The sequence below is a fragment of the Monodelphis domestica genome, chromosome 1, assembly GCF_027887165.1.
Source record: "Monodelphis domestica isolate mMonDom1 chromosome 1, mMonDom1.pri, whole genome shotgun sequence".
Taxonomy (NCBI): Eukaryota; Metazoa; Chordata; class Mammalia; order Didelphimorphia; family Didelphidae; genus Monodelphis; species Monodelphis domestica.
This window is the reverse complement of record NC_077227.1, coordinates 46,628,706-46,654,491: the sequence shown is the minus strand read 5'-3', so window position 1 is coordinate 46,654,491 and position 25,786 is coordinate 46,628,706. Positions and strand designations below refer to the sequence as shown.

The 25,786-nt window shown below is 36.7% G+C and overlaps 1 protein-coding gene across 7 annotated transcripts in view; it reads right to left on the bottom strand.

Annotated features, from left to right (window-relative positions):
• Positions 1-25,786, bottom strand: part of NEO1 (neogenin 1) — a 264,950-nt gene that overhangs the window by 170,517 nt on the left and 68,647 nt on the right. For all 7 annotated transcript variants that reach the window (XM_007478215.2, XM_056798418.1, XM_056798393.1 and 4 more), the window contains exon 2: positions 16,400-16,717. In XM_007478215.2, coding sequence (XP_007478277.2) covers positions 16,400-16,717 — 318 coding nt within the window. The remainder of the gene's footprint in view (positions 1-16,399; positions 16,718-25,786) is intronic.

Here is a 25,786-nt window from a genome sequence, read left to right as displayed (position 1 = left end):
TTGTTTATGTTCACATTCTGGTCTGGTATGTATCTGAAGAAGGTCTTCTTCCCACCAAGTGCCCTGCTCTGCCCACTATACCACCTAGCTTCCCCCTACAAAATAGGTAGAAACAAGAGGAAACATCAGGATGAAAGACTATGACAGCTTGGCTGCCCATGGGAGCCATGAGGGGAACAAGGCTGGCAAAGAGAAAGTAAGTTCCAGTGCTTGGGGGACTAGGAAGGAGCACTCTTCTGACCACCTGCTTCTCATGAGTTCTTTGGATTAACTTTCTAACCATGAGTCTCCTGGAGCTTAATGAAGTTGGTCCTAAGATAACAAATACAGTCTACTGCCAGGCTGTGAAGATAGCATTAACTCTCCCCTTGTCTATTTTTAGCTAATCAGATCAAGAATTCAAAGCACTCCTACTTACCAGTAAGTATGAGAGTTCACAAGTCACTTACTAGAGTAAGCTCACACCTCCAAAGGCTACTGCCTGACCCCCCCCCTTTGGGCAGTACTAGGCAAATTGAAAGATTGCAATTGGTCTCTGTGAAGAAGGGGTAGTAACAGGAAGTGATGTGGAAAAAGGAGCATAAAAGAAGAGAGCAGCATGGTCTGGGGAGCATTCCTTTCCTGGCATTTGGAGAGACTGGCTGAGATTCCTGTCTTGGCTTTGGAGGAGGATGCATTGGTGGAACTCCAGGACCTCTGGCTGAGGATTACTGGGGAACTCCAAGAGGAGATAGTCTTCGGAGGGCCCCTTCAGGGTGGACTTCACCTGAGAAGGGCTGGTAGGCTTGTTAGGAATCTATCTCTTTATCTACATTTTACACTTTCACTCTTTCCACCTCTTTGTAAATAAAAGTTGCTAAGAGTCATTTTGACTTAAGCTATAATATTTTAAAATTGGGAACCACAATGTTATTTTATAATTCATATTTAGTAAAAAAAAAAAATTAAACTTTACAAGGCCCACTCTCATCTCAAAGGACCCAGCCTCCCTTAAGTAGCCAGAGTCACAGGGCACCTAAGTGACTAAGCATGTAGAAAGTCTGGCCTGGAGACAGGAGGTCCTGAGTTCAAACCTAGCATTGTACTTCCTGGCTGTGAGACCCTGGGCAAGTCACCTAACCCCCACTGCCTAGCCCTTACTACTCTTCTGCCTTGGAACTGATAAGAGTATTAACTCTAAGATGAAGGTAGGGATTAAAAAAAAAAAGATCTAGAGTCACCTCCATTTCATTATGAGGCATTGCAGGAGAGCTTCAGTAGTAAAAAATAATCCATACTTGGCCAGGAAAACAAACACTGAATGTATACAATAATGATAGAGGCTGGCAGTGAGTAGTGAGGGATAATAAATGTAACAAGAACCTCATACTTTGAAATCTTGCATTTTTCAGCAGTTAACACTAGTTAAGCATAAACTGCAGTATCGATCATTAGTACTGGATCTGTAATGTGCCATACTGGGCCATCAGCATTGTGCCCAATCTATTTTATTAATTATTTATATTGTTCTATGTTTACTTTAGTTCTAAACTGTAAGACATAATTACCTAGAGTGCTTCTCCAATGTACTGTATCCCTCCTCCCCACATTCATCACCAAAAACACTCCAGAAGGGTAGGGAGACTCTCCCACATTGAAAAATGATGACAATGAGGGGAACTTAAGACATGCTCACTGGGGACTCTGGCAGACCAAAAGGATCCTTCAAACTTGCCCACACTCCTTATTCCCTAGAATGTGGGTGTCAAACCCTCCACCTGAACTTGGCCTTGCCCATTTTCCAGGGTTTTTAGCCTATAGCAAGAAAAAGTAGAGATTTCTCTGGAAGCTCCCAGACCCTCAATAAATATACAAACAGCGAGCCATAACCTACTGATGGGGTTGCAAATCAACACTGGGGCTGCTACTACCCATTACATTACTGATCAGGCTATTCTATCACCTCCAAGGGCTACTCCATCAGCCCGGAGGAAGGAATAAAGCTGCTACTCCACACCTGGAGAGCTGCTATTCCATAAATTCCAGAGAGGCCACTAGCTTCCAGGCTAATCCAATAGCCCTAAGGCCATCTGATTAGCCCCCAGGCTATCCCATCAACTATTAGACTATTATATCACCTTACACCTCTTCTTCAAATAAAATTCTTTTCTTCTAGAATCAATGGAATTGGAGTCTCTTATTCTTGGGGCAAGATCCTGCAAACAAACTTGGGTGTGTTTCTCCCACAACAACAACTAATATTTTATAATGTTTTGCGGTTTTCTAAGTCTACAAACATTTAAGTGCTTACTCAATACCAGATACTGGGCACATAAAGTGTTGGGGATACAAATACAAGCAAAAAAGAAATACAGTCCCTGTCTCCAAGGAACTTACTTTCTAACACAAAGGGGGAAAGATATCACATAAAAGGAAGTTTAATTTTGGGGGGAGAGAGGGTGAGAGAGAGAAGGGGAGAGAGGGGGAAGGGGGGGAGAGAGGGAGAGAGAGAGACAGAGAGAGACAGAGAGACAGAGAGAGACAGAGAGAGAGAGAGAGAGAGAGAGAGAGAGAGAGAGAGAGAGAGAGAGAGAGAGAGAGAGAGAGAGAGAGAGATCATAGTGGAGGAAAAAGTCCAGTCAGGAAAGGTGTGAAGGAGTAAACATGGCTAGCCTGGGCAATTTCTCAAAAATGGAGGTTCTAGAAGTATATATCAATGAAGAAAGCCATAGAGGCAAAAGGTGAGATGGCATCTGGGGTATGGTAGATTCAATAAACATTTATTAATTATCTACTAAGTATTAGGCACTGTGTTAAGTACTATGGATATACAGGGGGGAAAAGGCAGTCTGCTTTCAAGGAGTGTAATATTTATTGGGAAAGGAAATAGGATTTGGACAAATGAGGATAAATTTGGGGGGTTTGTACAGGGTAATGAGGAGTTAAGGGGAGAGAGGGAACACTGCTTGGTGAGGCAAGGGAGGGAGATGCTCCCTGCTGAGAGGAAACAGCAGGGGTCCAATAAGGTCTTTTATTGCCTTGATGACTGAACTGATTTTCAGCTCCCTCTATGTCCAGAAAAGATAGTCCACTTATCTGACTGCGAATTCAAATAATATAAAGTTTAATAATCCAGTTGGAATTGGAGTTTTTCCTTAGCTTCAGAGTATAGGGCCAGGCCCTAGAGGTTGGCGGAGGGTTTTCCCACTTCCGTCTCCTCTATATCAGTCCAGTTTTGTATACTTCAGAATCTTAGCAGTAGATAGAAAGCAAACAAGAACAGGTCTAACCTTCAGAAGTGACTGGGCCTGAATCTTCCAGCTGAACCAAGAAGAGCATGCCACTCCAGACTGGGCTGAACAAGCTCCTCTCTCCTCCAACACCCGGAAGCAAGACCCCACCCGGCAGAAGTACAATAAAATGGGAAATGTTACCACATAAAGAAGCTTAAAAAGGAGAGAGATGGCCCATTCCCAGGAAGAAGAGAGATTATGTTCCCTGGAGGACAAACCAAGCAAAAAGCTGACAGAAATACAGTTACCTGCAAAAATCTGAGCCCTATAGAAAGTAAGGCTTTGAGAGAAGTTAAATGCTCTACCCTCCACCCTCAAATTTCCAGGGAGTCTGGAAAGTTAAAAGCAGAGCCAAGAGAGGAGTAAAGCAGATTTTTATAAATGAGATGTTATATCAGTACCAGTTTAACCACAAGCTACCACAAAGTATAATGCATATAATAATGTATATAACATGCTTTATAAATCATGAAGCTTTTAGGTATCAAATACTGCATATACCAGAAAGCTCATACTGGATCAAAATCTCATAAATTAAAAGAACAGAGGAAGGAAAAAGAAAGATGGTCATAATGATGCATTGTTAGTGGAGCTATAAATTAGCACAAACATTACAGAAAACAATTTGGAATTGAACAAGGAAATAGCCAAAATATCCATACCAACTCAGATTCTATTCCTAGGGATACATGTCAGGTAAATCACTATAGTAGTAGTCTCTCGGTAACCGAGGATGACGATTGTCTTTGTGCGCTTTCATCTGTGATGTAGATGAGCATGCACAAAAACACTTGTGCGTGAAGGAGATTTAAGTGGAAAAGTTGATGCACAGAGACAGTCCCACTCTCTCAGCGTTGGAAGCCTGGGTCCAGTAGCACAAAAAGTCGTTACACCTGGAGACTTCCTCAGCTGCATTGGAAGGCCGTGTTGTCTTTTGTGCTCCAACACACCCTGAGCACACCACAGTGCCTTGCTGCGTCGCCCTCTCAGCCGTTGAACCTTCTTATTGGTTTCTTCCATCTGTTCAGCTGAAGCAGTCTTCACATGCTGGGTGAGCAAAGCCTTAGTTCACCAGGGGTCTACAACCTGATGGCTACCCTCACAAGGTGTAGCCAGCCTTTCGAAGCCGTTGCCTGGGGTGTGGCTGCTGCCGCATGCTAGCAGCTAATGGGAGCCACAAGTGAGAGCTGGGTGTCAGGTGAGGGTCAGAGGCTGGAGAGCTGCCCTAGGAGGGAACGACAAGTCCTCCATACCAGAGATACTACTCCTCCCTGAGTACCCCATACACCCCGGTAAATCACTAACAAAATATATATATTTTTTTTTGGTAAATTACTAATAAAATATAAATCTCCATATACTCCAAAATGTGTAATATACACTTTAATGCTTTTTGTGAACTGGAAATAAAACAGACATCTATCAATTGGGGAATGGCTAAATACATTGTAGCATATGAAAGGGATGAAATATTGATTTGAAAGAAGAAACAAGGCTCAAGACAAATAAGGAGGAGCATGAACAAATGCAAAATTAAGTAGGCAGGGCCAAGAAAAAAATACCTACAATAAAAATGAATGTTGCAAAATTACATAGAAGTGTGGGCCCAAAGAAGAGACATGAGAAGACACCTAACCAATTCTATTGCAGAGGTAGAATCTAAAAAGTGAAACAAATATTATATATATATATAAAATTTCAGATTTTTTTTTTTCAGCACACTTATAGGCTTACGGCTTAGATGAATTGTCTCTATTTTCCCTTTGTCTTTAAAAAGGGTTCTTTGGGGGGGGGGGGAGGCAGCATGGAGGAATACAATAGAAAATCTAGGCAAAATAAAACAGGAAAAAAACTTCATAAAAACTTCCATAAAAAGAATGAGGGAAAAGCTTTTCAGATATTCAGTTCTCATCAGACAGAGATTTAACAGTAGAGAGTAATTCAGAGAATTTAATAATGTAGGGGAGAAAAGCTTCAGTCAGAATTATCATAAAATAAATATCTGAATGTCAAGGTGTCAATTTGTCACCTGGGAGGTTCAGAGATAAAATTTTTTTTCTCTTTTATTTCCCTGTTCCCTGAAATACCCATTAATGAATGTCATCAGATGCTAGAAGATTTGCTTAAGTCCCAGTGGGAAGTACACAGGTGTAAGATCTAAAATAGCAGCTGCTAAGCACTATACTTGAACATTAATTTTAGTTTTTTTCTACTTCTTGAGAATCTTTATATATTGATTAATCCTTTCCCACTCTCCAGATGCTCACTGTCCTTCTTTGAAACCAGAGTACCCAAAAGTAAACACAATTCTCTAGGGTTGTATTGGTGAAGATGTGGCACAAGTGCCCCAGTGTGCCAGAGGGACTACTTGTTTCCCCTCTCCACCACGCCAGAGGACAATTTTTTGCATGCCTCACCCCTCCATCCAGCTGCCCAATTCAATCATTTCCTCCCTCCACTATTTGGTTTAAAGTAGGGGACTCACAGGCAGCTTGAAGGTACAGTTTGGGCACATGATCTCTAAAAGGTTTGCCAACACTGCTCTAGGGCAATGATGGTTTATTGTAAAATTTTACAGAGGGAAATGGTGAAAGATTATTTAATAATATATAATTTTATAAAACAATGGAAGAACAGAACAGGTTTATACATGGAATGACTGTCAGGAGACTTGACTAAGCAAAGTCATTTTGAGGTGAGGTCTGGTGTGGGCAGAGGACAGTGTATTATCTCCTTATTTCAGAAGCATCTGAGGTCTAAGACTACATTAGCTTTTTGGCTGCTACAATACTCTGTGGTCTCACATTAAGCTTGGTGTCCATTAAAACCCCAGATCTTTTTTGGAACTATCTAAGACTCCTCCATATTATATTTTTGAAATTAATATTTTGGGTATCCAGTTAAGTCTTAACAGTTATCCTATGTGATTTTATTTCATCAGTTTTAACCCAGTGCTTTAGCCTGTCAAGTTTCTTTAAGATTCTCACTCTAGTTAATGATTCCGTCCAGCTTTGTATTATCTGCAATCAGTTTCTAAAGAAGCTTGACATATATACTGGAACACCAGATAGAAAAAAAAACAATGGAAAAATGTATAAATATTTAATGTTTACTATATGCCAAGAATTTTTGCTAAGAACTAGGGATAACCCCTACCCAAAATCAGACAACTTCTGCTCTCAAAGAGCTTACATTCTAATAGCTGAGAAGGAAGGATAGTTGTGGCCTGAGAGAAGTACCTTTGGTCTTAAAAGTTATAGGGGAGAAAAAGATAAACATATGTTATCAGGAACAATGGAAGAGCTGATCTGATTCTTGTTCACAGTTCCTGAATTAGGAAGGGAGGGGGAAAAGGGAGAAGAAAATGGTACCTACAGACCAGGGATCAAAGCTATTGGAGAAACCATGAAAGAGATGGTTCCTCATGAGTGCAGTGAATTCAGCCTGGCTACAATTTTTTCTAAAAAAAGTGGCAATCCCAAAGTGGCAATTATTAATCAACAGAGTAGGGTCCAGGACAGAAGTTGCTCCAGAATAGAAAGAGAAATGATAACACTATGAGGAAGACTGAAGGAGAATGCAGAGGGAAATTCTATGATACATGTAATTAGAAATAGGAGAAATGCATTTGAAGGCACAACCTCTGATGATGAAGTAATCAGGGAAAGTATTCTTGGCAGTTCTCAGCCAGTATAAAAGAAGTATAAAAAAGACCCTCCCCACAGATAACAATTAAATAATCTAGTTCATTTAGTTAAGGTCATTGGACACACACAACTGAAACAAAACCAAAAGGAAACACAAGTCAGTAAACACTAAATATTCTGACTAAAAGAGAGATCTAGCAAAGAAGATCAACAATGGTTTAGGAAAAAAAAAACTATTTGTAAAATTTTACAGAGGGCAATGATGAAAAATGATTTAATATCACCTTATAAAATAATGGAAGGGCAGAACATGTTTATATATAGAATGATTATCAGGAGGCTCAACTAAGCAAAGTTATTTTGAGGGCATATAAGGATAATACTAGAAAGATGACAAACACATGTTAAAAGACTTTTATAATGAGTTCTGTTGCCAAAAACAGCAGAGCCACCATTACCAAGATACCAATATCACAGAACTAGAAAACTTCATAAGGAAACGGAAAGTCACACTGAAGAAAAAAAGATAAGAAGATCTGCAGGCCTAGACTGCCTTACTTAAGGCAGCATAATTTTGAGGGCGGGAGAGAGATTTTCAAGGTTTTTAAACAAGGGAAGGATACCAAAAGCTTGAGGGTAAATATCAGATCTTTGGAGGGGAAAAAAAAAGTGGCCATAATACGTGCTGATAGGCTCATTCTCCCATTGCTATATAAATTTTAGAGTACAATTTCACAAAAGGCAGTATGAAAACACAGAGGGCCAGTCTAGAAGAAAGGAAACTAATATAAATATTCTTTCTTCACATAAAATCACCTTTCTGTAAGACTTTTTCACACACTGGACAACTTCTTTCCCTTCACAAAACAATGATTAAGTTTGTATAATGAACCCCTTTAAGTGGTGATGAGAAATACTTAAGTGCAAAGCAGAAAGATTTCCTCATACAGATGCTTAGAAAGAGGTCTGGCTTTCAATTTTTTCTCCTTGTATCTAACATTTCTTATTATAAAGGACTCTAGAAAGTTGCTATTCTCTCACAAGAAAAAAAAAAGGACTAGTCTTTATTTACAAAGTGAATTGATTTTCTTCATTTCTAATCCTGAAAATAACAAACTCATGATTTGGATTTGAAAAGGAAAGCTTTTCAATGCCACTTAGACCAACTCTTTCTTAAAATGCCAGTCAGTTAGTGCACATTTATGAAGTGCTTACTATATACCAGGGCACTAGGGAAACAGAGAAAGAATAATGTTCAATAGTCCAGAAGGGAGCTGGCTAATGTTTCCTTCTGCTGTTATCATTTCTCCTTTTGATTTTTCTGTCCAAGATATTCAGATTTTCTTCTTGAAATCACTGGTTCTTTCAGTCTTTTTCATCCATTCCCCCCCCCCCCTTATTGCTCACTTCCCAACTTCCTTCCCTCCTTAGACTGTGGTTTCTGTGGGGTTTTCTAAAAAACACTCACTCTTCCCTTTCTAGGCAACTCATGGTTAAACAGCCTTGGTCTCTGTCCCAAGTGACTGCTGGGTGGTCAGAACTGGCCATAATTTGATGTGTGCTCCTTCCTGCAGGCTGGGTGGAGTGCTGCACAGCCCCCTACACACAGTTTTATTCTGATGACCTGCCCCACTTCCTCTCTTTCTCAGTACTCTGGCTCAGCAGCAGTAGTTCAGAGCCTGTTATCTCTGGCACCAATAGTTCAGAGCTTTACAGCACTGGTGCTTCTGGATGGACACTCCCAACAGGCTTTTCCTCCTGAAGGGCTATGGTCAAGCAGGTTATCAGGGTCCTAATACAAATCCACAGCAGGGTTTAGGGATGGAGTTTGATGTAAACCTGGGTCCTAGATCATAGAAACAACTGAATAAACTTTATCTTTAGTACACAATTTCCGTTTTGAAGGAATCTGAAAGTTTATGGGTAGGGATTGTAGGAATTGAAGAAAATTTCCATTCTGATATCTTGTTACTCAAATGGCCCTTAATTCTCAATGGATCAAAAAAAAGAAATATGAATTATGACTATAGACTTTATAGCTTATATATTAAAAATAACAGGCATGTAGTATCACAAATCTTACCAAAGAAACAAAGGAGAGTACAATAGATTAGGAATATAAATACACAGAAATGAAAGACAACCTAGAAGGAAAAAAAAATGAGATTAAAAGAAAATGCTCACTATGAAAGAGAAACATACTGATCTCAAAGTCAGTATGTGCAGACACAAACTAAGGATCACATAAGACCCTTAGGTTGAACACAACAAGACAATAAAACCTTAATACCATAAGGCAGGAAACAAGAAGCAAGAATTGCTCAGAACTCCTAAACAGAGAAAATGAAATATCAATTGAAAGTATACCTCAATCCCCTTCAGAAAAAAAAAAAGAAAAAACCACCTTTGGCTACAAACTCCAAGATACATAGTGGTTAAATTTAATTCAGTTCAGAAAAAAATTCTGCAAGCAATTGGGGAAAAGACCTTCAAATACAAAGGAAAGGAAATTCAACTAACAAAAGACTATTCTGTACTCACAACATAACATATAAGGGAACAGAACAGTGTGTTCCCAAAGACCACTGAAGTTAAAGATGTAGTCCAAGGTGACCTACAATAAAAATCTAAACTTAACTATAAAAGAAAAAAAAGGACCATTCACTAATAAAAAGGAATTTGAAACATTCTTAGAAAGAAAACCAGGCCAGAAGAGATTACTTCCTTTTTTAATACCCCAGAGAACAGATATGTAGGAGAGGTCAACAAATGCCCAGGCAAGAACAGCAACAGCATGACAACAGAAAGATCAGTAAGAAACTCCTTTCTAAATGTGCATAAAGAGACAACATGAAGGCACAAGTCAAGTAGGGTTACCAAGGAAGATGTAGGCTTGGGGAATTATGGGCAGAACCTGGAGATACCCTGCCTATGGGGGGCATCAATTTTGTGTGTGTGTGTGTGTGTGTGTGTGAGTGCAGGATTATATTACAAAATGGGAGAGCTACTGAAAGGAGAGGAGGGCAACAAGAGGATAGAGCAGGAGGCAGGAGGTATGTGGGTTGAATAAAGGGAAGGTAATTCTTGTGGCTTTAAGAATACAAGAACCTACAGGGGAATGTGTGAAGAGAAGGGAGAAACGATTGAAAGGGGAATGGGAAGAAGGGAGACCTTACTTTGGTAGGGGGAGGGAATTCTAATGATGAATGCTCCTTTGAATGAAGAGATACATTCTGTGAAGGATAACAGGGACCTTGTGTTGGATCTGATGTGGGGGATTTGGGGCTTGAGAAGAACAGCAAGTAGGCTAGTGTAACTGAATCAGAGTACACAAAGAAAAATAAAGTAAAAGACTAGAAAGGTATGAAGGGTTATGAAGAGTTTTAAATGGCAAACAGGAATTTATACTTTACAACAGCAAACCAAAGGAACTTACTGAGCAAGAATCTGACATGTTCAGATCTGAGCTTTAAGAAAATCACTTTGGCAACTGAGTGGAGGACAAATAGTAGTGACAAGAGACTTGAGGCAGGGTTAGCAATTTGAATTATCACAACAGTCCAAGTGAATGGTCATGAAAGATGGTACCCCAGTGAGTAAAAACAAGAGGATATATGCAAGATATCTTGTGAAAGTAAAAATTATAAGATTTAGCAAAAGACTGGACAAGTACAGTGCGTGAAAGGGGTTGAAAACCCGAGTAACTGAGAGGATGATGGTGCCTTCAAAAGTACTGAAGAAGTTCAAAATTCAATTTCAATTTAGTAAACATTTATTAGGTGTCTACCATGTGCCAGGCATTGCTTTAAGCAAACAAACAAACAAAAAGATAGTTCTTGCCCTTAAGGTACTCACAATTTAACAAGGAAGACAGCACACAAAAGGAAGCTGAGGGCAGGGTAGAACAGGAAAAGATACCAGAGGGTATCCTGATCCAGAATTCAAAGCAAGCAGAACTGCAAATGTAAAGTGGAGTGTAAGCTGGAAAGTCCAGGTCTGTCCTTGCCCTCTAAAAAGGAAAGCTTTGAGAAGAGTTTACTGCTCAACTCTCATCAGAGGGAAGGGGCAGCTGAGAGAGTTTGGAAGGTGCTGAGTGTCAAAGGCTGACTTAAACATAAGATAAGATTTCAGTGGAATCAGCTTATTCTAGGAAGGTTGCCCACCTCTAAAGAAAGAACTGTTAGAGCAGAAATGCAGATGAAAACATACAATTTATCACTTGTTTATTTGGGCATGTGATTTGGGATTTTGGTTTTATGAGATTATTTTCTTACAAAAATCAATAATGTGGAAATATTTTTGAGTGATTATACATGTATAACCCAGTAGAATTGCTTGTCAACTCCGGGAAGTAGGAGGAAAGAGGGGTGGTAGAGAACATGAATCATATAACTTTGGAAAGCTTATGTATAAATTTGTTATTGTAATAAAATAAAGATAATTTTTTAAGTATATTTTGAGCTGTAAAAGTCAAAGGAAGGGAGGACTTGAGAAGGAGGATAAGTTCTATTTGGACCTGTTGAGTTTGAGATATCTAAGAGGCAGCTAGTGATGAAGGATTGGAGGTAAGAGAGAGCAAAGCTAGATGTGTAGATCTGCAATAGAAATGATAACTAGTCATGGAACAGTCATGGAATTCACAAAAGCTAATGATATCAAGAGAACAAAGAGTGAACAGAGCAGAGAATTCAGAAAAGAGCCTTGGTGTATGCCAATACTTGGGGGTTTTGACAATGATGAAGAAACAGAAGAGGAGAGAGACCACAGAAGTAGATCATCAACAGTGTCAACAAGTGTAGAACAGGGGGCAGTTGGATAGCTCAGTGGATTGAGAGCCAGGCCTAGGTTCAAATATGACCTCAGACACTTCCCAGCTGTGTGACCCTGGGCAAGTCACTTGACCCCCATTGCCTAGCCCTTACCACTCTTCTGCTTTGGAACCAATACACAGTATTGAATCCCAAGATGGAAGGTAAAAGTTTGAAAAAAAAAAGTACAGAATGGTACAGAAGGATGAAGGTCAAGAATATTTCATTAGACAATATAACAATACAAGATATTCCCCAAGTGATTAAAGTCAAAGAATATGAACAGTCAGTTTTCAGATGAGGAAATCAAACTATCTCTAATCCTATCAAAAAATGCTCCAAATCACTATTTATAGAAATGTCTCACACCTATCTGATTGGCTAACATGACAAAAAAGGAAAATGGTAAGTGCTGGAGGGGATGTGGGAAAATTGGAAGTGGAGCTGTGAACTGATACAACTATTCTGGAGAGCAATCTAGAACCATGCCCAAAGGGCCATAAAGCTGTGCCTATCCTTTGACCCAGAAATACCACCACTAGGTATGTATCCCAAAGAGATAAAAAAAATAGGGAAGGGATTTATTTGTATGAAAACATTTATAGTAGCTCTCATTGTGGTGGCAAAGAATTGGAAGCCAAAGGGATGTCTATCAATTGGGGAACGGCTAAACAAATTGTGGTATATGGTTGTAATGGAGTACTGCTATGCCATAATAAATGTGGATGGTTTGAGAAAAACTTGGAAATGTATGAACTGATGCAAGTGAAGTGAGTAGAACAAGGAGAATGCTGTATACAGTAAAAGAAATATTATACAATGGTCAACTGTGAGACTAAACTGTTATCAGCAAAGTAAGGATCCAAGACAACCGCAAGGGATTCAAGATGAAAAATGCTATCCATAGTCATTGAAGGAACAGTAAGAGAATAAATGCAGAGCAAATCATACCATTTCTTACTTTATTTTCTTCCTGAGTTTTTTCTTACTAGTGCAATATGTCTTTTTCAATAAAATGGGAAATATGGGAATTTGCATTGCATAATAACACTGTTTACTGTCTGGGGAGGGGAATGAGGAAGAGAATTTGGACTATAAATGGTCAGAAAACAATAGATAAAAATTATTTTGGCATGTAATTTGAAAAAAGCAGAGAGAAGCAAAAAAAAAAGATAAATCATTAACTTTGGAGTGAATCACTGAATAAAGAGAGATGTGTAAAAGGAAGAGGAGTTATTACCAAAGGGTCTCAAGATTTTTGATGAAATATAAAGTGAGGTGTTCAGCTGAGAGTGTAAGGGTCTGACTCCAACTTATGATTCAATTCTGGAGCTAGCTCACTTCTCTTTCTATTCAATTATAGATCTAGTCAAACTTCTGTTTTGTGAGAAAACCTTATTTGATTATGTGAATTGTGAGAAAATTGCATTACATAGTTGAAACCTAGTCTTGTAAGACTAGGAAGCTAGACCACTTCTATCTGCTACTCAGAGATAACTTAATTAACCTACCTTACGCTAATCAGAAACATAGAATCCAAATATTGATGCAATGAGTTTTCTCATAATTATACATCTCAAGCATCCCTTATGTCTTATTTGGAAACTGGCCGCATATTAGTCAGTCAGCTATTGTTTCCATTTTCCTTTGAATACAGACACTTTGAGGGAGTGTCACACCTCTTCTTCTGGTTTCTGAGAATTGTAACTGTTCTTTCTCCCCTTTCCAAGTTGGAGAGTCCTTCTTTTCCACCTTGATTCTTCTTCCATGTTACTTTGATTGAATAAAAACACTTGGGAAGTAGTACACTTCTTTTTCCAATTTCAAGGGATTTTAACTGTTTGCTCTCCCCCTTTCAATCTGGATATTACCTAATCTTTCTTCCATTATAAATCAGATTACTCAATCTTGTATAGTTTTCTTTTAATGCATAACAATCTATCTCCCTCTGTATTCAGGGTCTAGTGCCAATCTGAAGAAGCCTGACATTATGCAATTAATATGCATTGCTTAATAAATTAATATACTTAGAAGCTTGAATTTTTGTTTCCTCAGTTATTTCCATTTTCACCCATCACAGGAGTGTCATGAGAGGCCTGACACAAGAAGATTAAGAAGAAAAAGTACTTTGGAAAGTAGAATGGAAAACTGAGTTTAGAAAGGCAAAGAATGATGGTCTTGCTATAATGAGGGTCCAGCTGAGATTAAATATCATACATTTATAGCAGACACAATCAGATCCTTATTTCCTCCACCTCTGTTCCTCAGTATATGAAAGAAATGAAGGAAGTAGATGGTGGTATAATCCACTACTGGGGTTTTGCAAGGAATAATCAATAACTGGTCAAGAAGGCAAAGGATTTAAGGGCAGGACAGTAAAGAATTGAGCTAGTTCACCAAGGGGTCAGATAGTCAATTATCAATAAACACTTATTAAACACCTAATGTAGACCAGGCACAATGCTAAATGCTAAGGAAACAATAAGAAAACAAAGACCTTGCCCTCAAATAATTTATAATCTAATAGAGAACAATAATTCACAAATGAAAGCTGAAAAGCTCAGAGAGGAGAGGGTGGATCATGGCAGAGTAGAAGATGATGAAGTCAAGATACAGAAGGGAGAAAAGTATAGCCTATATAGGCATGATGATATCTGAGAAAGAACTGATGAGTGAATCAAATGGAGTTCACGATGAGAATAATGAACAAGTTCAAGGGTCATAAAACATGGGGAAAAGATGAGCTGACAAAAGATCATGATCTAACAAAGAATTTCAGCATTTGTGAACATAGAATTGAATTATCTGGGCACGATGGCAAAGATAAAATCATTTATTATTAAATGCTTACCATGAGCCAAGCACTGAGTTAAATGTTGGGGATACAAATGAAAACAAAAAGTCCTTGCCTTCAAAAACATGCATTCTAGTGGGGAAATATGGCACATAAAAGGAAGTGGGAAAGCACAAAGCGAAGGGGAAAAGGAGAAATGGTGAGTCCAAAAACTCAGAAGCAAGCCAAGAGAATAATAAAAGATGGCTGGCCTAGGCCTTCCTCAAAACAGAGGTTCTAAAAGAAACAAACCAGTGGAGAGGGGGGCTCTAAGGTGGACAGATCAGCCTGAGTGAGAAGACCACAGAGGAATAAGCATCTTCTGGGGTAAGGAGGCCTTGTGGCAATTTCAGATGCAGAGCCAGTATCAGAACAATTGCATGACCATTTTTATGTGTAGGTGAGGTGTAGTAGAAAGATAGGTCATGGGAATTGACTCAAAAACTTAGGGTATTTGTGGAAGCATCAATATGTAATCTTTAAGTTCCTTAATATTAAGGTAGTTGTGAAGAAAAAGAGAAAGACTATGAACTATGCACAAATGAAAAAAAACGGAAAATATCCTGGGGAGGAGAATGGATTGGTAGAGAATGGCCCAAGGAGAAGATTCAGACTGATAGTTTTGAATAATGAACCCACAGAGGAAGTGATGGTAGTAAAGTAATGATAAGTAATAGTAATTACAGGGAGTCTAGAAAGTCAAGAAGTAATGAATTACAGAATGGATTATTATTATGAAGAAAATGTGGATAAAAATTCCAATAACTACTGATAGCATTAAGTATACTTTAATCTACTAAAGGTTCTTAGAGGTTGTTGTTGTCATGAAAGAAAAAAAATCAAATACTCATTTCAACATCATTGATTATTTTTCTATCATGTATTTTAACGAAATAGAAGTTATGAAGGAGGAGCAACATTCAAGGGAAATTTATCACAATAACCTATTTATTTATTCAGCAAGTAAATTTTGTCAGCCTGCCTGGCAAACAGATTGTTTAAAAAAGTCAAAGAAAATTGCTGCATGGACCAATTTTTTCCTCTTAAAATTGTTTCAGCATTTTCTTTGTTTTGAAGACTTGCTTACTACTACAAAGTAAATTAAATGCCTTCCTCATATAGAAGACACAGTTTGTATTAGATCAGTATTGTTCTTAAAAAATAACAAAAATCCTGCCACTATTACAACAAAATGAGCACATTTTTAGACAATACAGGCTTTCAAATTCTCAATCTTATATACTTTTTTTTCCTCTTCAAAACACTACTATTGTAAAAAGGATTCTCTCTTTTGCTCTATTATAATTTATTATTTATGAGGAAAGTTTAGGGCTACATATATAGTGTTATTCTCCATCTCATTCCTCTAATTATTTTTAATATGTAAAATATTATTTATAAATATTCCCTTTGTCAATATAGAAAGGAAGAATATTGCTATTAAATGGATTCATGATATCAAATTTTCTTGACTAGAGTCAGTATTAGTATACAAAATTATTATTTCTCCACAAATACTCTTTCATCCACTTCAAATATTAAAAACTATACATTTCCAGACAGATGGCAATTGTGCTTAGCACACAGTATGCACACAGTACTTTTCGTTCATTTATTCATTATATATCTTTGTATTCATCAACACCACAATCCACTATGATCATTTTTATGTGTCTTAAAATAGTTCCTTAAACATAGTAGCATTTAATATTTTCCTAAATGAGCAAATTAAACCACTACCACTGAATACAAGGGAAGGTCAACAAAGTTCAACTGAGACTTCTATTTTGTTAAAAAAAAAAAGAAAAAATGTACCATAAATTACTTATGGAAATTTACCTGCAACTGTGAGCTTGGCTGTTCTGCTTACAATGGTTCCAAGGCTTTCCACAGTAGCCACACACTGATAATATCCTTCATCAGGCTTATTGTGTTTGGAATGCACCACACTGTTAATTAACAAAGATCCATCTGACAGTAGCTGACGCCGGTCATCTGACACCAAGTTCAAAAAAGTTCCATCTTTTTTCCATTCAATTTTTGGAGAAGGTTCTGAATATGCTGAACAGTTTAGTATTACAGAAGATCCTCTAACTGAAAGGGTGTCCATTGGCTCCACAGCAAAATAAAAGGGAGTAAATGTTCTCACAGTGGCCCCTGTAAAAACAGAAATGGGAAAGGGGAGAAAAAAGTAAAGAAAAGTTTGCATCTAACTCTTGTGGCTTTTTTTTTAAAGTTAACTAATTATATTAAAAATTTTTTCCTACCTAACTTAAAAAAAAAAAAATTTAAAAGATATACAACATGTAATACAGAAAAGTACATCATTTCCCCAAGATGAAGAAGTAGGACCAAAAATAAATTGCTATGGTTGACACTGAAAGCTTTTTCAATTCTTACAATGTCCTCCATGGGTTCTATTTATATAGTATCTACTGTGTTGGTAGGCACTATACACTAAGCATTTTTACAAATATTATCTCCTTCAATCCTCACAATAACCCCATGAGTTGGTGCCCTTATTATCCCTATTTTACAGCTGAAAACATTTGAGGTAAGCAGAGGGTGATTCTCCCAGAACCACATAGCTAATAAGTGCCTGAGGCTAGAGTTGAACTCAGGACTTCCTGACTCCAAACCCAGTTCTCTACCACTGTACCACCTGCTGTTTCAAAGAATTACTTTATAGAGTTAAAAATAACAATAATAAAAACAAAATTCTTTTGGAGGAACAAAAAGTCAAGAATATCAAGGAAAATCAATAGGAAAAAATACAGCATAAGAAGAGCTAGAAGTTTCAGATCTCAAATTATACTACTAAGCAATAATCAAATGACTGGTAGTAGTTAAGGAAGAGATTTGTCAGTGAAACAGCTATGATTCACATATACAAAAGTATATGCGTATAGTAGTCTGATATTTGATAAACTCAAATGTCCCAACTTTTGGGATAAGAACTCACCGCTTAATGAAAACTTTTAAGAAAACTGGAAAGCAAGTCTAGTTAGAAACCAGATATAAGCCAACGTTCCATATTAGTTAACTAAGAAAGGCTCTGAATGGGGAATCCATTTAGATAGAAAGGATGACATCAGTAAACAAATTATAGAAGGAAGAAATTACTAATCAGATCTATGGTTAGGGAAGAATTCATGGCCAAATAGGCACTGCTGCATAGATTAAAAATGAAGAATTTGATTATACAACATGCAAAAGGTTTAGTACAAAACAAAATCCATCCAAATAAATTAAAAGAGAAATGGGAAAATGAACAAAAAAATCTTGGCAGCAAGTTTCTCTGATAAAGGTCTAGGAGATAGGGAACCTGACTGATTCAAACTTAAAAGAATAAAAGTCACTCTTCAATTGATAGTCAAAGAATATGAACAGGTAGTTTTTAGGGGAAGAAATTTAAGCTGTCATCAATAGCCATAAGAAAATTTTGCTCTAAATCACTAATAATTAGAGAAATGAGCATTAAGAGAACTCTGAGGTATCACCTCAAACTTCAGATTGGCAAAGTTGACCAAAAAAAAAAAGGAAAATGAAAATATTGCAGAGGATATGGGAAAACATATACATTAATGCACTGTTGATAGAACTATGAACTATTCCAGACATTCTGTAAAACAGTTTGGAACCATGCCCAAAAAGCTATTAAACTATGGATTACCATTAGACCTTGTGATACTACTGCTAGCTCAATACCCCAAAGAGATCAAAGAGACAAAAAGAACCCATATGTACAAAATATTTATAGCAGGTCTTTTTATGTAGCAAGAATTTGAAACTGAGGGAGTGCTCTAAAATTGGGGAATATCTGAATAAGTTATGGCTTATCAATGTAATGAGATACTATTACACTGTAAGAAGTGATGATGAAAGTGGTTTTAGAGAAAGCTAGGAACTTAAATGAATTGATAAAATATATAATGAGGAGAACTGGAAGAAAAATTCATATAATATCAATGATATTATGAAGATACATTTTTTTAAATTGTTATTTCCCTGATTAATAAGAAAATTTTCCCATAGGTACATGATTCATGTTCTTTCCCTCCTCTTCTCCCACTCCCCTCTCATAGTCAACAAGCAATTTCACTGGGTTTTACATGTGTCATTGATCAAGACCTATTTCCATATTATTAATATTTGCACTAGGGTGATTGTTTAGAGTCTACATCTCCAATCAACCCATGTGATCAAGCAGTTGTTTTTCTTCTGCATTTCTACTTCCAGTTCTTCCTCTGGATGTGGATAGCATTCTTTCTCTTAAGTGCCTCAGAATTTTCCTGGTTCATTGCATTGAGCAAGTAGAGAAGTCCATTACATTCAATTGTACCACAGTGTATCAGTCCCTAGGTACAATGTTCTCCTGGTTCTGCTTCTTTCATTCTGCATCAATTCCTGGAGGTCATTCCAGTTCGCATGGAATTCCTCCAGTTCATTTTTCCTTTGAGCATAATAGTATTCCATCACCAACACATACCACAATTTGTTCAGCCATTCCCCAATTGAAGGGCATTGCCTCATTTTCCAATTTTTTGCCACCACAAAGAGCACAGCTATGAATATTCTTGTACAAGTCTTTTTCCTTATTACCTCTTTGTGGTACAAGCCCAGCAGTGCTATGGCTGGATCAAAGGGCAGACAGTCTTTTAAAGCCCTTTGGGCATAGTTCCAAATTGTATTCTAGAATGGTTGGATCAATTCACAACTCTACCAACGCCACATTAGTGTCCCAATTTTACCACATCTCCAACATTTATTACTTTCCTTTACTATCAGATTAGCTAATCTGCTAGGTGTGAAATGGTACCTCAGAGTAGTTCAGATTTATATTTCTCTAATTATGAGAGATTTAGAACACTTTTCATGTGCTTATTGATACTTTTGATTTCTTTATCTGAAAACTACCTATTCATGTCTCTTGCCCATTTATCAGTTGAGGAATGGCTTGATTTTTTGTACAATTGATTTAGAGATTTGAGAAATTAGACCGTTATTAGACATTTTTGTTATAAAGATGTTTTCTCAATTCACTGCTTTCCTTCTAATTTTGACTGCATTGGTTCGTTTGTAAAAAACCTTTTTAATTTAATGTAATCAAAATTTTTATTTTACATTTTGTAATTTTTTCTAACTCTTGCTTGGTCTTGAAATCTTTCCTTTCCCAGAGATCTGACAGGTATGTGTTCAACTAATTTATTTATAGTTTCCTTCTTTATATTCAAGTCATTCACCCATTCTGAATTTATCTTGGTGTAGGGTGTGAGAGATTGATTTAAACCTAATCTCTCCCATACTGTTTTCCAATTTTCACAGCAGTTTTTTGTCAAATAGTTGATTTTTGTCCCAAATATGAAGATAATTTTTAAAGACTTAAGAATTCTGATAAACATAATGAATAAATACAATTCCAGAGGATTCATGATAATAGATGCTAACCACCTCCAGATCAAGAGGTTCATATTACAGATCAAGGCATAACATTTTTGAAATGATTAATGCAGGAGTTTTTACACACACACACACACACACACAGATTTTGCTTTTCCTGCTTTCTCAATTTTGGGGGGAAGTAGGTTTGGGTTTTGGAGGGAGATAATTAGTATGAAAATGCAATAAAACACTGAAAAAAAGAGAAAACTTAGAAACTCAAATAAAATAAATCATTGTTAACTTAGAGAAAGATGTATCAATTGAATTATAAAGACAGATTAGATTGCAAAGGAAGGAGAAGAGTATCTGAAGAAAAATTTAAGCAATGGGTATGGACAAACTTTTCTAAGTGTTTGGATATGAAAGAAGACAAAGATATAGCAACATGATGGGATGGTGGGTCCAACATTTTGTGAATGTAAGCATGTTTGCAAACAGTTGAGAAGGTAATAGTAGACAGGAGGTAGATGATTGATGGAGAAAACATGGAGGAAGGCACTTGCAAAGGTCACCCACTCTTTTCTCTGAGACTGAAGCAAAGGGGCAAAGAGTTAAGGATAATGTTGCAGTCAATGAGAAGGGGCTCTTAAAGGATGACTCCAACTTTTGTGGCCAACCATCTGTAAATACTCTCTTCTGAAAGAGAAGAAAGGTGATGATAGAGGTGGTTTGAAAAAGACTTTGGTGATAGTCATTTAACTTAAATACATGCTATAGGGAGTGGGATAGTCAAAGAAGTGTAAAGGGACTGATATGCAGCAATAATGGCCCAGTATTACACCAAGCAAATTTCTAACTCCTCCAAAAAGTTAATGGAACATCAAATAAAGTCCGTAAACTCCTGAATTAACAATATCTCATTGAACAACACCATGAAAATCCTCTTAAATTTTGTAACATATAACATATAAAATTAATTTTAAAAGTTCAAATTTGTGATGGAAATTTAGTTTTACTTTTTCAAAATGAAAAGTCATTCAATTTAGTATGAAAATGCAATAAAACACTCAAGTATTAAGTGCTGATTAAACATACAGTGAACCTCATTAGCTACATGTTCAATTCTCGAATTTTTTTAGTTAAAATTCAAATGTATTTTATCCCAGTATCTCTAGAAAAGTCAATGAAGTAAAGAACTGCATTTAAGTATCATTATTTGTGAATACAATTTCAAAAAATCAATGCAAAAGATTCATCAAACCAACCAAAAATAATTATAGGTAAGTATGATAACTCCAACAAGCACTTATCATGAATGTTGGAAATGAATATGTTGAGTTTCAGGAACTGCAAAAGATTAAAATGCTACAGAACCAGACAACTGGCTGCCAATAATGATCCATCCCAATATTCTCCAATAAATAATAAAGGCATCTTTCTCTTGAAATTACACACTATAAAGGAAGAAATAGTCAAGCAATAAAATAACCTAGTAAATAAGGTTGAATAAATCTTAAAATAGCAAACACCCAAGACCAAAATTATATAGAGAATTTCCAGGTTTTACCTATTTTGCTTCCTAAGAAGGAAACAAAAATACTAGTGGACATTATGTTCTTTGATTATTTCTATCCCTTTCCAGATCTCAGAATAAAATCTGAGTTTCCTATATCAAAATTTTTTCAAAGTTAATTTCAACAATAAAAGCTAATTGCTGGGATTAATATAGTGTTTTAAGGTTTGCAAAGCACCTTACAAATATTATCACATTTTATTCTCACTATAATACCTGTGTTTATAACCTGGGCAAGATAGGGGGAAACTCGGTCTCAAAACAGAAAAAAAAATTTTTTTAAGTATAATAAAAGAAAAGTATAAAAAGCAAAAATTGTTTTTTAGTTCAGCATTTTACACCTTAATATGTGCCAAAATAGTTACAACTTACATCTAAAGGCATTTAACTATGTACCTAATATGTGTCAAGTATAAAATGATTACATGTAATCCTTTAAAAATTAAGAGAATTTAAAAAGGAACTTTTCAAAGTTAAAGCTCGGAGAATTTTTAACTCACCAAGGTACAAAGGAGTCATAAAAAGTAAACTAATTTAAATTACAGAAAATTTCATAGCCAGGATAAAAGAAATCTGGAAAGTGGGAGGAGAAATCTTTGCATCAACTATATATCTGATATCCTAGATATTGTGGGAAGTAGCTCAAGTATACAAAAACCATTCCTAAATAGCAAAGCAGTCAAAGGATATGAACAAATTTCAAAAGAAGAAAATTTCAAACTATCAAGCAAAAAGATTCCAATCAACTAATAAAAGAAAATCAGGTTAAAGTACTGAAGTTTCCTATATTCACAACAGAAATAATAACAGTAGTAGTAATAATCAAAACATTTATATAATACTTTTTAACAAGCATTTATACAACACTAAGTTTGCAAAGCGTTTGTATATTTACCTCATTTGATTTTTTTTTTAAACCCTTACCTTCCATCTTGGAGTCAATACTGTGTATTGGCTCCAAGGCAGAAGAATGGTAGGGGCTAGGCAATGGGGGTCAAGTGACTTGCCCAGGGTCACACAGCTGGGAAGTGTCTGAGGCCAGATTTGAACCTAGGACCTCCCATCTCTAGGCCTGGCTCTCAATCCACTGAGCTACTCAGCTGCCCCCTTGATTTGTTTTAAATAGTCAAGTAAGAGGGATTTAGGAAATATTACTTAAGTCTCACAAAACCCAATTCACAGAATTGTGAATTGATTCAATAGTTTCAGAAAATAATTTAAAATATGAGGAAAATTTTTAAACTGACTATACCCTTTAATGCAGCAAATACCAAAAGTTTCAATACAAGAAATAAAAGATGGGGTAGGAATCACATATTTAACAAAATATTCATAATAGCCATTTTGTGTTAGCAAAAAACTATAAACAAAATAGTTACCCACCTGAGGAATAATTTAATAAACTGTGGTATATAAGTGCAACTAAAGTGAAGATATTCATTATTTCTTACACTATGATCTTCTAAGAAAAGTAACACTTATTTGAATTGATATAAGAGAGAGGAGAATGGTACACATGACTATAATATAAATGAAAATAACATAAAAGGTGAATGAAGTAGGAATAAATTAAATGACTAATACTGACTAAAGAGGACAGAAAGCACTCTTTACCCCATGAAGATTAGTGCTACAGAAGCCACATTCAGCAAATACAGAAAGTAGCAATTACCACTTAAGGTGGTGCTATTTAACCTTTCTCTTCATTACAGAAGAAGATTCTAGAAATGGGGTGGAGTCAGGGAATATAATATATCAAGACCAAGGTATCTATGATGACCCTGAGCCATTCTTAACTATTGTTTGTTACAAAGGGGCAGAAGCTTTGGAAAGTAGCATCTAATTTTTTTTTTTAAAACGTGCAAAACTTTTTTTAAATGTAAAGAAAATTACCTTAGTACATTAAGCATTGTACATTTAAAAAATGGTTATGTCACAACATCTAGCAAAGGCAAAAGGGTATCAAAGTTGTTCCCTTTTGATTGTACTGTCTTGTTATATCAGATGTGGAAGTAACGATTACCACAGAAACTTTTCTGGGTGATGAAAGTGACTTTCAATCTCAACTAGTCAAATCCCTTCACTTTGCAGGTAAGAAAACAAGACTAACAAGGAAGTGATTTCTTCAAGAACACAAATCTGTGCCAGAGCCCAGATGCATATTTGAGTCACATGGCTCCAAGATACTGAAACAGCTATCAAAAATGTTCTTTTTTAAATGTCTAGATCAAGTACAGATTAAGAACCCCTGCTCTAGTTCCCTCAGGCTATGGGAATAAACTTTTAAAAGAGATTTTGTCAAATCTTAATTATCATTTTCACCAGGCTATATGATTTCTAAAAGAAGCACAGATGACTCTCCATGACCCAAATTATTAGACATGTTGTCCCAAAGCACAAGCAAGTATATTTCCACTCAGAACATAAAACGGTTTTAAGCTATGCAAAACATCATCAGTGAACTATATGAAAGAGAAGATGGTGGCATCCCCACCTCTACCTCAGTTGATGGAAACAAAAAATGACGAGAATGTAGTCATAATGAACTAATGAGATATTAAAGTCATGAAAGATGTCTCTACACCCAGATTGTTTTATGAAATATCAACACCTCTCTGATTGATTCAAGAAAAATATAACCAGATTGGCTGAAGAAGTGAATAAGCCATTACTTTGAGGATTTTAAATAGCTAAAAAGCCCTTGACTTCAAAAGCTTTGAAAGAGTGAGAAAGATGGAAAGCCAGGAAGGAAAAGTCTGAAGGAGTGTAGTAGAGGCAATGGCTATCACTCACAGACTCACTTTCTTGCACCAATTTTTGCACTATTTCCCAAGTTTTTTTCTACTATTTTTGTCTGCAGCCTCTTTGTTACTATTTCTTCTATCTCCAAGTGCCTGGCTTCATAATCCCCTTCTAACCAGATCCGAATACTTTGGCTTAGCTCCAGTTTCTATTGCTTTTTGCATTTCCCTCAAGTTTGAAGCTTGTTGTGAGGACTTCAACTTGCAGTATGAACAGCAAGTGGATTTCTTGTACCTAGTTTCTGCCTTATGTTTTCCTCTGTTACTACTCTTTTGTTTTTTCTTCAAAAAGCAGTTTCTAAACAAGTGCCCTTTACGGGGTAAAAGAAACACTCCCTAGTCCCTTTTTGCACTGATTTCCTCTGGTAACTAGGTTTCTGGGAAACAGGTTTTTGGTATGTTCTGTTCAAATTTTTAATTTCTTTAATTTCCTTCTGTTTCAAATCCTTTTCAGTCCTCTCTAACTTTTCTTTAAGATCTTTAACTTCCTTGCTCTGATCTGAACTATTTTCAAATAGGTAACCTGCATCCTCTCTCAATTCAATTAGGGAAACTGAGTCATACTTGGGGAAATAGTTCTTTAAAAATGTCCTCAAATTGGGTGTGCATCCCCTCAGAAATTGCCTACAAATGTGGCCAGATGTCTCTTCATTATCTGCTTCTAAAACTAAGATTGCCTCTGCCATTTCTGACAGATGGTCTGTGTATGTGGCAGGATGTTCCACTTTATCCTGCCTGACCTTTTCAAACTTGGACCATGCACCAGGTTTGGAACAGCATTGCTTACTAGCTTGGAGCAAATCCTCTCTGCAACGTTTAAGGTATGACATGCAGGCTGGATTGGCGAAATCCATATCCATTCTTTGATCAGTAGTAGGCCAGCTGGTCAAATTGCCATCAGATCTAGTTGTCTCCACAAATTTCCTTTGCTCATGGGAGCTGAACAGTTCTGATAAAAGAAATTCAACATCTTCAAAATCTGGATCAAAGATCCAAAATGCTCTCTTCAGCTCCTCATGGCCTTTAAAAGGATTGTCCACAAATTTTGGAAAATGGCATTTAATGGACTCAAGTTCCTGAGGAGTGAATTGTCTATGGGCCTTTGTGTGAATAATACCAGCATTAGTTGTTAGCTTGGTGACTTCCTTCAATGGACATATTTTCTTAGGGGCATAAGCAGTCTGGTTCTCATTTTCATAGCCACATTCAGTTTCCTGAGGTGCATTCTCAGTCTGCCCATTGTCCTTGCCCATAACTAGATCTAAACCTTAATGAGTTGTTCAAACACTGCCTTAATCATCTTGTCTGAATTGTTGTCAATGGCCATAACCTTCTCTGCCTTAAGGGGAATCGTGAATCTGAAAACTTTCTTTACTTGGGTTAGAGTCTGCAACACAGCCATGAAGATTACATATACTTGTGCCAGGACTTGCCAGAGAACTAATTCATTTTGGAAAGGTAATTGTAACA